This window comes from Anopheles coustani, chromosome 3, assembly GCF_943734705.1.
Source record: "Anopheles coustani chromosome 3, idAnoCousDA_361_x.2, whole genome shotgun sequence".
NCBI classification, from domain to species: Eukaryota; Metazoa; Arthropoda; class Insecta; order Diptera; family Culicidae; genus Anopheles; species Anopheles coustani.
Genome location: NC_071288.1, coordinates 38,773,844 through 38,788,209, shown reverse-complemented (window position 1 = coordinate 38,788,209; position 14,366 = coordinate 38,773,844). Strand labels below are relative to the sequence as shown.

Sequence of the window (14,366 nt, the reverse complement as noted above, 5' to 3'; positions counted from 1 at the left end):
TATGGTCCCGCGAGGAATGGCTTTTCGGATCATTTCCGTTCAACGCATTCCGATGGTAATATCATTCCCATTACGGTCGTTTTGACCTTCCCCGTTTCGCCACACTCTCTTTCACTCTGCCACCAACAACACCCAGCAACAGAAAGGGGTAATTTCCTGGAAACACGGGAAAATGGCGGAATGTAGCGCGTCCCCATAAATTCACGATTTCCCGAGCTCATCGTGATGGCATTAATTATAACCAAATTAAATGTGTTCCACCGTGGAAATGGGACCGGCGAGGGGGGCGAGGAATTTCCACCGCACACCATTGTCAAATCGTTGGCCGGGACTACGGTCGGGAGGAAAAGTGCCATTCAATTTTGAATCCCAAAGCTCAACCATAAACCACGACGCGTCGAATTGAAGTCAAAGGGAGGAAGAAAAAAAACGGCCGAAAACACCCCAGACACCCTCGTTTGGTGAACGTGGTGGAAAATCGATAAAATCCATTTTGTTTTTCCCGCGCCCAGCACCACCCACCGTTGGGGTTGCCCTGAAATACTCCCACCCACCCCGTGCTGGTGGGGGCTGCAAGCGCGACAGACAATCGGAATGGATTGACGCCGTCGGAGGAGTACGGGATGTGGAGGGTAGAAGCAAGGAAAACCGGCTGCGAAGCGAGCGCATTTCCACGCCTACTTTTCTCCGTGTCACGCGAGAGCAGCGTAAAAGAAGCGAGCGAGAGATGCGACCGCCGGGAGTGAACGAGAGCAAGAGAGGCACGGAGAGTTGGACAGAGTTGGCGTGTTTTTCAAGCGGCTGCTGCATGCTTTGTGCATCGCACATCTACTCCGGAGTTGCAGCTCGCGAAGGTTGAGATACATCGCAGAATTCGCTTGGCGTCTGCTGCTGGAGTTTGGAGCCTCGTTGCCTACTTGCATTCGTCCCCCTATGGCGCATTATGCTTTCTGCTGGCGGATTGTTTAGTGGTGGTGGTGACGATGTTTTGACAGCTTTGTGCGTCGAGAGCGTGAGCATATGCGAACCGAGTTGCTATGACAACGTCGAAAGCCCAAACATGGACCTAAAGGAGAGAGGGAGAGAGTCCAGTGTCCTTTCTGTCAAAAACCGCTCCGCTACAGTTGAGAGCTTGAATAATGGATGAACTCCGATCGGGTTTCGGGTGGCAACTCTGGTCCACTTCCGTCTGCAGCGACAGACGGCGGAAGCGTTGCAGGTGGTCAATCAATGCCCCATCCCTCCCCCTGGACAACAGTCGCCACCGAAACAAGTTGTTCATCAATGCTGTAGCCCCAGAACCGGCGAGTCTATCGTTGAACGAAAACAGAACCGAGGAAAAAAGATGGATGGCGATATTGCCTGTTTGGTCACAATCGCATGACCTCCGGCTCTGGGAACGAGCGAACCGAAGAAGCGCGGGGAAGAAGTGGGGAAGAAACAGGTAAGCAACAGCCTGACAATAACAGAACCTAGCGCGGGCAGGAACACACAACAACACCACGACGCCACCGAGAACCAGCGCGCGCCTGTCAAACTGACATTAACCCAATTAAAACCATAACCCTCTCGGTCGTCGGACGTCATCGTGCCACCGGTTCCTGAATCCATTTCACGCATGTCACTCCTCGAGTGTACGCGCCTGTGTGGGTTTGCCCCCCTCACTAGGTGTGTGTGTGTGTGTGTGTGTGTGTGTGTGCGTTTGCATTAGAAAATCCGATCCAATCCAATTCCAATCCATCAATCCGGTAATTGTTGTTGCTTTCGTGCTCGGTCCGATGGTTGCTTTCGGGGTTCTTCAGCTGTCAAACAGACTCTTCAAAGGTGAGCTTTAACCGAGCGGGGAGCATGAAGATGGAAACCCGGCGAGGGGAATTCATAAAAACAAGAAGTATTTATATAAACGGAACAGCCAAACTGGCTCTCTGGGGGGAGCCCTACGCACTTCGTGCCGTGTGTCGCGTGGTAGAGGACAGTTTACGGAATCCTTGTCCATAAAACGCGCTCTATCCGGAACCGGTTCCGGTGTCAAATTCGGTGCTAGATGCGGGTGTGTCCGGTCTCTCCGTGTTTCGCCCACCCACCACCCCCCGGGCGCCCGCAAATCGATTCGCGGCGATTCGAACTCCAATGTTTCCGAAACCGAACGAAAACCGAGCCACGGAGGAGGCAAACTGTCAACAAAGGTGTTATTAATTGGTTTTTATCTGTGACCGAGTATCGATTTCCAAAATCTGCTTTAATTAAACGTGGGCACCTCGGTCGGTGGAGGGGAATGCGGCGGACGGGAAAATACGGAAATCAACACACTCAAACACAGAAAACGGAAAAAAGGAAAGCCAAAACCTGGATCCCGTGTGTGTGTGCGGCGAGCCGGTTGGCGTTCTGGTGTTCTTTGCCGATGGAGGAAACTGGTTCCTCCGGTTCGATTGCCGTTTGAGACGGCTAGACCACTAGTGCCCTCCCCTGGGCCCTCCCCTGCAAGGCCTGCCCTTGTTCGTTTGTCATATTCGTTGTCCGAGGCAATATTTTCTCGTCGATTTTTACCACCACCTTCCCCCCCCCCCAACATCCGCCAGGTGAGGTGCTATTTAAACGGTTCAAATTGATCCATTCCGAATCGCTAGATGATCAATTCCACCTCGCTTCACCTACTCCCATCCCCATTCTCGTCGGACACTTCGCCTCGAAACCAGTGGTGAGCTTTCGGGTCTTATTTTTTTTTCGAGCCCTCCGGAACCGGAGCGCGTGGGAAACACATTAAGATTGAGTGGCATAAAACAGGCTTGACAATGTTGATTGGGTGCGAAAATGATACCGTACCGGGCCGCGATGTGAGGTACGATCGATTTCGATCGGTTATTTAAGGTAGCACAAATCCGTTGTTTCGTTAGTGAACGATGCTTGAGCTTTAATTTTTAATCGTATTATTAAATTCCACGCTCGATAGGATTACACTTTCATCGTGTTGTACTCTATTTAGATTCAGTTTATTACAATGAATTTAATTCTTACATTCCTGATACCAATGCAACCCTTATTTCGGTATTGAGCAAATTATGTCTTGCAGAAAACAGTTCCGATTATCTACCCCAAAACACCATCTTCCACTTCCAATTGAGTAGAAAAAGGTAGCTCGCCTCATCATTCCGATGCAAAGGCCACCCAACAACACGCCCAGAAACCCTCCGGGGCCCTCCTGGAGCCGTGCCAGGTAGGAAGGAAATGATTCGAAATGAGACATAAACGAAATGAGACAACGACGACGAAACGGTTAAGAAGCGTTTTTCTTCCGCCTAACGGCAGCCTCTCCTTGGGCCCGCGGGGCCTGTAGTATATGTGCGTGTATAAATTAGAATCGAAATAACTTGCTATCTGCCCGGTAGGATCTGGCTACCAATTAAAGTTGACAGCTGGGTCACTTGTACGTGCATGCACACCCGGCCGGAACTTCGCCTCGGGACGAGCCAAGATGTCGGCTGGGCGACATGGGTTGAGTTGTGGGTGGAAATGGGATGGGTTTTGGGTGGCTCACATGCGCGTACACGATGGGTTTGCGGAGGGTGGGTTTGTATATCTGCGTGCAAAGGATTGGAAGGATTTTCCCTCCAATCTTGGGTTTTGCTTTGTTCTTCGCAGCCTGACTTTGTGAACACGTTCTAAGACAATCGTTGCCGGGAGTCCTTTTCCCAAATCAAGTGTATGTGTGTGTCTGTGTGTCTGCGCAGGGTCAAAATAAAATGAAACCAGATCCGAAAATCCCCCAGAAGCATCTTACAATCCCATCCAAGCAGGAGAGATGTGCAAGACTTTGCCCACTTTGGGATGAAATTGTATCGTTGATTATTTGAAGCACAATCTCACTCAGTATGTGTGTGTGTGTGTGTGTGTGGGCTGTGATAACGATGACAATCTCGACCCAAAACCTCTGTGGCTCTGCGCGCCCTCTATCCAGCTTTAATCGCACACTTGGCTTGCTTGGAATCAGAATAGATCCTCCTGCCGCTCAATTTTCTTTCTTCTTCGGAAGCGCCCGTGCGCTTTTCACTCGTGCGATCCTTGTTCTTGTCCGTCGAAGAAACTAGGGATCCCTACCGCCTAAGGCGAGAACCCCAACCAGTGGTGCGGAGACGGGGCCCGCGGCCACCCGGAGGACATTTGCCAACCGTTCGTGGATGGAAAGTTTTCCACCGCCCGGGTGGGCGGGCGGGCAGGGAAACCCGATGCGAGAAAAGGATTCCCCAAACGATATAAATTATTCATGCTGCAGACATGTTTGGAGAACAAACAATTTCCACACCCAGCAGCATCAAGATAAGCAGTGCCAGATATTTCGCCCCGGAAAAGTCAAAGGAAAGTAGAATACGGCTGACGTGAAGGAAAACGAGATGAGTGGGGGGAGGATGACTAGGGAAAACTAGGGTGTCCCTCCGGAGGTTCGCTGGTCCCATGTCGGTGTTGGTGTTGGTGTTCGTGGTGGTTGTGGGAAAACTTTACCACTGTGTGCGTCTTGTCGTCCTCGTCGTCCTCCGGGGGGAACGGGAAAAAACGGAATCTTCTCAATCCCTCGCGTCTTTTGAGATGGGGAAAAATCCCCGTCAGAAAGTTTATCTTATTTCCCCCGCGGCCCCCTCCAACCGAAGCTGCCACCTACTAGCTGCACGTCACTTTCGGGTTGAGTTATTTCTCTCGTGAGGGAGTCCTTTCCCTGCGCGTGTGTGTATGTGTGTGTGTGTGAGCTCGTTAACCAGGGTAGGAAACTTACCCGCGCGACAACGTCCCAAATACCGACGGCATTTTCCACCCGCTCGAAACAACAGGACAACAGGAGGGGAGTAGCAAAGGAAATAGAAAGAAAACAACGCACCGGGAATAAAATGTTGCCCATTACGTAAACCCTTCGGAAGGTTGGCCAACCCACCCCTTCGGGCGACGTGCTTCGGGGTTCTGCTTCTCCTGGCGTCCAAACGCAGCATCACAGACACACAGCGCAGCATCTTGATTGGGAAGGAACACACATTCACTGAGAACACAAGGTGGGGAGAGTTGGAAAAAAAGCATCCCAACAAAGTGTAAGATACGCGCATGCCCCGCAGCGTTCCACCAGGCGATGGTAGTTGTTTGGGTACGCACGCAGTTGCGCAAAAATTCCCTCCACAGTGCGAATCGCGATTCCAATGCGGGGTGAGATTTATTTTACCCAACGTTCGAGCCTACGCATCAAGATGGGGACCGATTTCATCTGGCTACCATTTTGTGCTGTCCCCCAGGGGGTGGTGGTGGTGGAAAAATTGTCCGACCGATGTGGTGGAAAGCGTTAGAAGGAAGGAAGCGGTGGCAAACAAGTTGAGAATACCGTCGGAAAAATCCTACTTTGCTTCATATGCTTCTAATCATAAAGCGTATAGTTGCGAGTTATAGGAAAAGAATATATAAAATTCGAATTTAGTAGCATTCGACGTCGGTTCGTAACGGGTCATGTTGACACGCGGCGGCTCGTTCGGCAAGCATAATGGCTTTTAATTTGACTCATGGCTTGATGGACATAAATCAGCTTCCATTAGTGAAATTTCCCTTTGATTGATACGCGGTCTGCGCTCGCGCAAAGGTTTGATAAAGGTTCGCCCGGGCAGGAAAGACAACCCGAAAGCGGCTGCGGGAAAAAGAAATCGAATCGAGACGCAAAGAGGACGGCAGGAATCCGGGGACGGACTGCGGCCCGACGGGCGGTAGTCAAAAGTTTTAGCTACCGAAAACGTTGACGCCATTCCCAAAACCCCTTCGCCGAGGCCAAGGAACCACACCCAGGTTTCCCCGTCTACCCGGTTTCTTCTTCGCGGCGGGGAAAACTCGGTGGCTCGGTAGCCAGCAAAGCGTGGCCGTACGAGGTCCATGCCACTCACCCGCCCACTCTCCCCCCGCTACCCGCCCCGGGAGACACAAAAACAATAAAGAAAATCAAAATCCATCACCATTCCGGTGTAACTAACAGCATCGCTAGCGTGTGTTTGTGTGTGTTTGTTGCCGGCTGGACTCCCATTTTTTTTCGTTTCCATGCGCTATAGCTGCCCCGTCTAAGGCGGGAGGGTCAGTTCGGGGCCCCGGAACGGACGTCTTCAAAACGTCAAAATTCTTGACATACCATTTTTCGTGTTCGCCACGAAAACTCGGCGCTGCTTGCTGACCGACTGGCCGGCCCGGTGGCATTTTATTAATGAAAACGCCCTGCCACGGACGACTAGATCCGTTCGCCAACCATCCACTCCTTCGCCCTCACCCCTCTCCCCCGTCACCATCGTGCCAGCGTGACTATGCAGCTGATGGGTTCGTGGTTGTGGCCACGAGTTTCCAAAAAAAAAGAAAGCAAAAAGTTGTAGCAAGTGTGCCGCCGATGGGAGTGGGAGTTTCGCCGAAAGGAAAATGTTCTGCGCCCAGGCCGGTGCTGGTGGCCGCCTTTAAATTGGGCTATCGGGTGCGAGCGTTTATTTTGTTTCCCATTATTGCCACCCGCCACAAAATATGTATATGTATAGCGGGCTTGCGCTTCTGGCCGGTCCGTCCGTAGGAAATTCATCACCTACATAATTTATGTCCGTCCGCGCCACGGCCACGGCGGTGGAGCGCACAACGGCACTTTATAAATTTTGTTTCGACTTTAATGGATTGTCGGCTGCTGCTCGTGACGCACAAAACCGAACGGAACAGGAAAAGAAAACACGACACCTAAACAAGGAGGAGAAAAAACTGGGTGCGTGAAGTTAGAAAGGAAAATTGTGCCATTGTTTTACATGGTTCGAACGTGTCTGTTGGCAGTTTTAAGTGACTTTGCATACTTTTTAATACATACTGTTTATTCATTAAGGACTTTTAGATTATTTACAACAGTACTACTCTATGAAACAAGATGAAATATTAGGTTTTAGATACAGTTCTATTGATCTGTTAAATAAATATGCATATGAACAAATCGGAAAATCTTGCAAAAGCACATATTATGTTAAAATAAAAAATTAAAATCAATATAATTTTAATGCAATAAAAACAATCGTTTACAATAGAAAAAGATGCAACCAAAATAGATGAATTCCACTCCAACCGGCAAAAGGAGAAAAATGATTTGCCCTCGGAGGGCAGAAACAAAACAAACCCCCGGCCCAAACGGCGAGAACATGATATATGCTGTTGCGTATCGATTAATATAGTATTTTAAATCGAAAAGAGGCGTGACAATTGCACCGTTCGCTCGATCGCTTCCCAAGTTGGTGAATTTCCTTTTTTCTGTTTTTTGTTTCATTTCACACCCAATCCCCTTACCGCACCCGCAACTGATCGCGCGGTACGATCGATTGCTTGCTGTGTGTGTTACTTTATTCGTTGCACTTCTGTTTATTTCATGTTTTCTTTTCGCGCGCTTCTCCTTAAAATTTGCTCCTCACCTTATTTCTCATAGCGGGTTTGGTTTCTTCTTCGATTTGCTGAATCAGTTGTCCGGTGAGAGATTTTGTGTTATGTTTTTTTTTATTTGTATGGTCCGCTTGCTTGCCTTACATTTCTTTCCCAAGGGCTTCTCAAAGGGAAGGAATGTGCTGTTTCTGCAGTTTGCAATTCCATATTTTGCCAGTTGTGCCTGTTCCTATCCCCCACACACACGCACACTTGCTCGACGCGGACAAGATGCAATAAGTTTCGCGCTCGCCTGCCTGGGACATACCGATATTCTTGAGCGCTGTCGTCCGTTTGTCTCACCGTTTTGTATTTGTTACTCCTTACCGGTCTGCTTCCCCGGACCGGCCGTTCCCTTACCGAGGGCTATTATTTTCCCGAGTGTCCCTCTCGACGTTTCTTCTCCTCCCGGTCGCTATAAATGGACGATTTTTTGTTCGGTTTCTATTCGCCTCATTCGACTTATGGTTTATTTTTCTGTATGTCAACCTTCTGAGGGTTTCTCCCCGTACACAAACAGCATCCCGCTTATAAAACCTCATGTGCAGCCCGCTGGTGAAATACCGACGCAACGCAATCCCAGCGGGACAATCGAATGCGCTAAGCGGGATTTCCGGGAGACTTCTTGGCCTTTTAATTGAATCGGCCAAATCGGATTATCGGCGAACGAAACCACCACGGAGGTGCTCGGCCCGGTGAATAGTGAGGATTAGCTTTGGGGCAGAGATTTGTCATTCGATTGCAATTGCCTTGACTGCAGCCTGCCAGTTTTGTACACTTTAATTTTTCTTCCAACAAACTCGAAATGCAACCGAAAAACGGAATCCTTCAAAGTTTTCATCCCCGACCGAAGGGGCCCCAACCCCGTTGTCGACCGGTCCCGTTTGCGTTTCATTTAATTTCCGCAATTTCGTGTTGACCTTCCGTCGCGGGTCGTTTGCCGGGATTATCTCCCGGGTATCGGTAGCATTCGGGCCCCTTGCTCGCCAGCTTCCGCAGGGAATGAGGTTAACCGAAGGTTTCAAGGCCATGCCTGCAACGCCATCGGTACACCGTCGGTCCAATCGTGCTCCTTATTTGTCTTCGGTCGCGTAATTTCACCGGCAATTTATTGAGAGCTCGACGTACGTGAGCTCGCGCAGAAAGCAGCCCATCGTCGACACGAAACGGTGCGGGATTGTATCGGTAGGTTTTCCTACGCCAATACGGGTCGAAAAGTACCCTTTCTCCGCCGGGGCGGGTGGATAACGAGTCAATGTGGCGCAGGTCGCATGGACGCGACGTCTGGGGATAGTAAAATTAATAAGGTGCGTGGCTTGGGGTTACGGCCTGCTGCTTTTTTATTTACTTTTTCTTTTGCGCTCACGGAGGAGCATACCCACCCTGGGCTGAAACAATAACAATCGTTGTTCATATAAAAATCACCTATAATCTAATAAATTGATAAAGAACGGGCCACGAGCAGACTTTGAAAATGATGATGACAACAACGACGACGACGACGACGATGTACACGAAAAGAGCACGGCTGGGTCGTCGGATTTACGCTACGACTCCCAATACCTTCCGATGAGCATAAAGGAAATGGGATCTGCCGGCAGTGGGGCTCAACCCGGGCTAGCTATCCGAGGGGGAAAGGAGAGGGCCATACGGTTGGAGATTGCATTCGATCCGCGAACGGAGGTTCTCGTTCCGTGGCGTCTTGCGCTTGAGCGGTACAAATTCCATTACCGCTCGGTTTGTTCCCAAACGATCGCACGGGGTTTCCAAACTTCTGTGTTTTCCGCTGCTAGTGTTGCTGGTTATGTTATTATTGTAGTAATTTACCCAACCCAACCACCATTCCCCACCCAGCCGTCGACAGGACGCGTGGCCCGGTACGAAAGTTGGCCCATGCGAAGTTTCACTTAGCGCTCGGGGGAAACAGGGAAAAGATAAAGGTTCCCCTGTCCCCCATGAACGCCTCCTCTTTTGCCCTACCCGCCAGCTTACGTTGGGCTGAAGCGAAACGGTGTTTTACCTCCTACTTCTTCGCATTCGAGCTGGGAGTCTTCGATTTTCAACGAGCTCCCGAGCAATATCGGTTATGCCGAGCTAACGCGAATTTATGATACACAAAGTGTAATTTTATTATAACCATTTGTTTCTAGTCACGACGATGGTAGAAAGGCGGTGGAGAGGGAGAGGATGGGGCAGAGGATGGCACTGGGGATCAACCATATTCCTGGTAGACAATGGGCCAAAGTGGGTTCGCGTGTCATAGTCGCAGATTATACGTGAAGCAAACACTGAACCGAAGCAACTCCATGGTAAAGGCTAATATGGTCGTATGTTCTTTTCGCTCGTATGACTTTTTTCGATTTTTTACAAAAGCCTCGTTTGGGGGATTGGTTTTCCTCTATTTTTCTACGAAATGGTGAGCATTACTTCCTGTGTAAGGAATATCCGATCCAACACCATAGGAAATTTTTTTCAAATAGTTCCGTATTGTATCGACTATCTCAATGATTTGAAAAATCATATCTGGTTTCCTCAACACTGAAGTCATATCGGAACAAAACTGTCGAATTTAGAACTAAAATACTATTTTATTCCAGATTGCAATTAATATTCATGACTTGGTATTTTTATTTTAGATTAAATTTATTATACATAATGAATTCATTTACTTCATTACAAAATAACGTGTAAAAACAGTTCGATAACGAATGAAAAATAAGAAAAATTCAAAGAGTCAAAATCTTTAGTTGTGAACACAACTGTTGTAAGGCACAACAATTAAATTATTATTCTTACTGTAATCTCTTGTCGTGTGAACAATGACAGCCGATGGCAAACATAATACACTTGCACAGGACAAAATGTTTCATGCTGTGCTGGTTTCAATTTTCCTAGCTTGAACTGAAGATGGGCAAGCAGGATACATCTTCATCCAGCATACTCACAAAAGGTTCAATGAGTTCTATTCACGATATTTCTTTGCTTTGTGAAACACTTAAATGAACCTTTTCACCAGTGGAACACCCATATAGGATTGATTTATGCTGCTACCATGCCGGAGCAATGTTGCATTTATTTCATATGCACCCATCATCACATCTTTCATTTCGAGTTTGTTATTGTTGACCTCAAATTTCAATTGATTTGTTACATTCTACCCCCAAAGACCAGTATAATGCAAAAAACATAAAAAATGTTTTTTTTATATAATAACCACAAATAATCTCGAAAGACATAAATACCTAGACAGCAAACTTTTCAGGCTTTCTGCATCGCGAATCAAAACAAATGGAAGATGAGGTGTGAAGAAAAACTTTGGTCATCTTGATACAAAACAGGCGAAACTCCAAACCAAACGAATTGAAAAAAAAAAAAAAAACAAAAGCCAGCTCTACCCAAAGCTAAACATTATCACTGCGCGAGGGATGAACAAGAGCCTTCGGGAAATTCTACTACCCTACCATCCTCGACCTGGTGTGGTTTTGGGGTTTGTCTTTTCGTTCTTTCTCTTGCCTCGAGGGATCAGGGCGCACCAAGTGGCAGTAGTTAAATTATGGTGTTAAAATATATGTTACATAAAGTTTTATAAATTTATAAAGTTCATGCCCAACTCCACGCCGTTGCCTTCGGGTAGAGGCGGTTTTCTTTGTTCGCACCCTCTCGATCTTCTTTCCGGAGCGATGGTGTGCGACTTGTTTCGTCTTCCGCAAAACGCAGCAGCATTACACGGCTCGCCGGCTAGTGTGCAAACAGGCATTCCGAAAGGTGTTTTCTTGATCGAGGAATTTGCCTGACACCCCCGAGGACAAACTCTGGATAAGCCAGCCCGTGCTTAGTGCGCAGCGATTTCCTTCTGGAACGGCTCGAAAAATGTAGCAATATATTTTGCATGAAAATTGCAACAGCTTGCCTTGCTGGGAGCATGCCTTTCCCGACACTACCATATATCACCGATGTTCCACTGGACCGGCTTATCGTGGAATGAGGCTTCGTATGCGCCGTAAAGCTCGTACCATCCATCTCCAGCCGCCCGGTGACAAAATACCGGCGATGGCCTAACACCGCATCCCTCCAACCTCGCTGACAACTATATTAGCAACAACGGGGATGAACCGATTTTTTCGCGCACACACACACAGACATCTCCTTTCCCAATCGGGTGTTTTCGAACTAAAAAAGGATTCCCTCGGCACCGGATCGAAACGAACCGTTTGGTTTAGGTTCTAATTTATTGGTCCCATCGGTGTTTGCACCGCAAAAATCCAATCGAAGGTGGTGCCGCTGATGGTTGCACACCACGCCACCATACCGCTCGGGTATCCACCAGCGATGGCCGAGGATCATCGTCACCATCAGCATCGTCAAACGCCATGTGTACACCGAGTCACCAGAAATGCTAATTGGAATGTATCGCGTTTCAATTTCGCTGGAAATTCGCGTGCTCCATCGGTTTCCCTCCTCGGCTGGGTGATCGACCAGCGCTCGGCATCGAGGGGACGAGCCTGGCCTTCGGGGTTCGAGGTTGACGATCAGGATTTTCGGGGAAAAAAGGAGCCTTTCGATCGTCTGCCCGCTTCTCTCACGACGCTGTTTGAACGTTTTGTTTTCCGGACGACGGCAAATTTTATGTTCGGAAATTAATTAAATTACTTTTTTATCTCATTCTCCCGTTCCGTTTCGGTAGGCTTTTGGTTACCGGACGACGACAACGACGACGACGACGCCTTCATCGATTCATGACTTCGTCCGATCCGTTCGGAAGATGCACGGCCGAACTCACGATCATCTCCAATTGAACTCCCGGAGCCCGGAGTCTTTCTCCGCAGTGTGCAGCCGTTGGGGATCTCGTTCGTAGTTTGAAGTGGTCGTTTAAAACGTGTTCGACACAATTAAAACCACATAAAAACCGTGTCCCCGGACACGCCATAGCGCGGGGCAGACATAACCCCCCACCTGAGGGCCGGCCAAACTAATGAATTCCCCGAATTAGTAAAAGGAAATCTTAAGGGAAACAAAAAAAAACGCACCCAACAACGTCATGCTTCCCGAGGCCAAGAAAAAGGTAGATAAAGACGTCAGCCCGGGTTTTCGGCCGGGAAGGCGGGGAGCGCGGGGTTTAAAATATTCATCCCGAATTTACCGCAGTGAGCACGAACGACGTACAGAACTCGAACTCCCCGGGCAACTATTTCTCCGACCTTGCGGGGCAGCCGTGGCTAAACTTCGGCTGACCCGATTGCTATGCTAATAACTTCGCTTCAATTGATGATAAACATGTCAGCCGGTTCCGTCCGTCGACTGTCATCGGGTGGAAGACCTACTTCCGGAAGCAATACATTCACCAAACGGCTCACTCAGCGGGTCTTCAAGTTTGAGTCGGTTCTTTGTTCCAGACGAACTGGTTGCTTTGCCAGCGACTCTTCTTCATTAGAAAGAACCAACCGCTAACCGGAGCCCTTACGATGGGTGCTGACGATCCATTTCAGCCAGCCAGTAAGTCAGCCGGGTAGTCCGACGCGCTACGAATTCCCCCGAATGATGAGCAAAGAACTGATTTATCGATAAATTTTATAACCCAATAATTAACCCATCATTAACATAACGGAACGTCCGCACCACGAACGGCAATGATGATGATGGCGATGAGTACGAGACCTACGGTGAGGTAAACAGAAACCGAAACGTTCACGCTCCACTGAGCCCACCACCCACCCGACGCGACCTTGCGACCTCCGGAACGGTTATAGGAGGAATTGCGAAAAAGGGCTTCAGGTGCACCACAATCGAGCGAAGGGCTAAACTGTGGCACGAAATCTTTCCGGGGACTAGCAAAAATAAGTTATCCTCCCGCGGTGGACTTCCTTTCACTTTCCACACCACGCTCCTCCGCGCGGGATTCGTATTCCGAAGGCAGTATTTATTCAAACGAAGCAAACGGACTCATCGGTGTAATATGCAAATGAATTCCGGGAAGCGACCTGGCCCGGAATCCTTGTCAACCCGCGCGGAGGAGGGGCGGGGGGAAATTGTAAAACTTTTTCCCTTGCTTCGGTGGAAATTGCGCATTTAAAAAAAAAGCGGAGCGGAAGCACGGGAGGACAAGTTGAATCAATTACCGTGCGCCCCGGATGACATGATTCCGCTTCGAGTTGGAAAGATTAGGAAGTTGTCTGTGAGTCGTTATTTGGTTTTCGTTGGTTTTTGCCCAGTTTTCCCCCGGCTTCTTAATCAGCTTTTTTGCCGTATTTAGGTAACCCCGTGCGCACCGTTTCAAGTTCAAAATGGCGATCGGCGACATTTGGATGGTTCTGTTCCACTTCCTCCGGCCCCGATTGAGGTTTTGCCCGTTGTGTACTATTTAAACCTGTTTTTTTGGTTTGTTTACTCGCCCGGATAATTATGATTTCTGGATAGAAAACCCGGTAGCAGAAGGAGTTTGTCAGACGTCGTTTCAGTCCGAACCTGTCCGGGAAGTTTAACTATAACTCCTCCAAAATGCCACATCGAAGTGCGCCGCCGGAAACTTCGTCTCGGACCGAAAGGGAAACGGTACAGATCAGATCCGTCAGCGGGTGACGAAGATAGATCCCCATCGAGCTCCCCGGGATCGGTCAGAAGGGGGGGGGGGGGGGATTCGCTAGCCGAACATTCCCGGTGTCTACGCAAGACGGCAGCCAGATGGAATCGTGATTATCTCAATGTCATTTGCGGCTCATTCATGCCACACCACATGGCGGTTGACTGACTGACGGACGTGGCTGGCGTAGACGACTGCCTGCCGGAGGCCCGGGGTGCGGGAGACGGGAAGGGCTCGATTGTTCAAGTCCATGGCCGCGCGACTCACACAAAGGTTGCAGAACGGCAGAACGGACGAACGCAGGGGGGGGGGGGAGAGAGGAACCAAGAGGCCCACCAATGACCCT

At 49.1% G+C, this 14,366-nt stretch overlaps 1 protein-coding gene across 1 annotated transcript in view; it reads right to left on the bottom strand.

The window, feature by feature from the left end:
- LOC131258567 (GATA-binding factor C) overlaps nt 1–14,366 on the bottom strand; it is an 87,464-nt gene that overhangs the window by 11,129 nt on the left and 61,969 nt on the right. Inside the window, exon 5 of the mRNA XM_058259916.1 lies at nt 11,136–11,144. Coding sequence (XP_058115899.1) covers nt 11,136–11,144 — 9 coding nt within the window. The remainder of the gene's footprint in view (nt 1–11,135; nt 11,145–14,366) is intronic.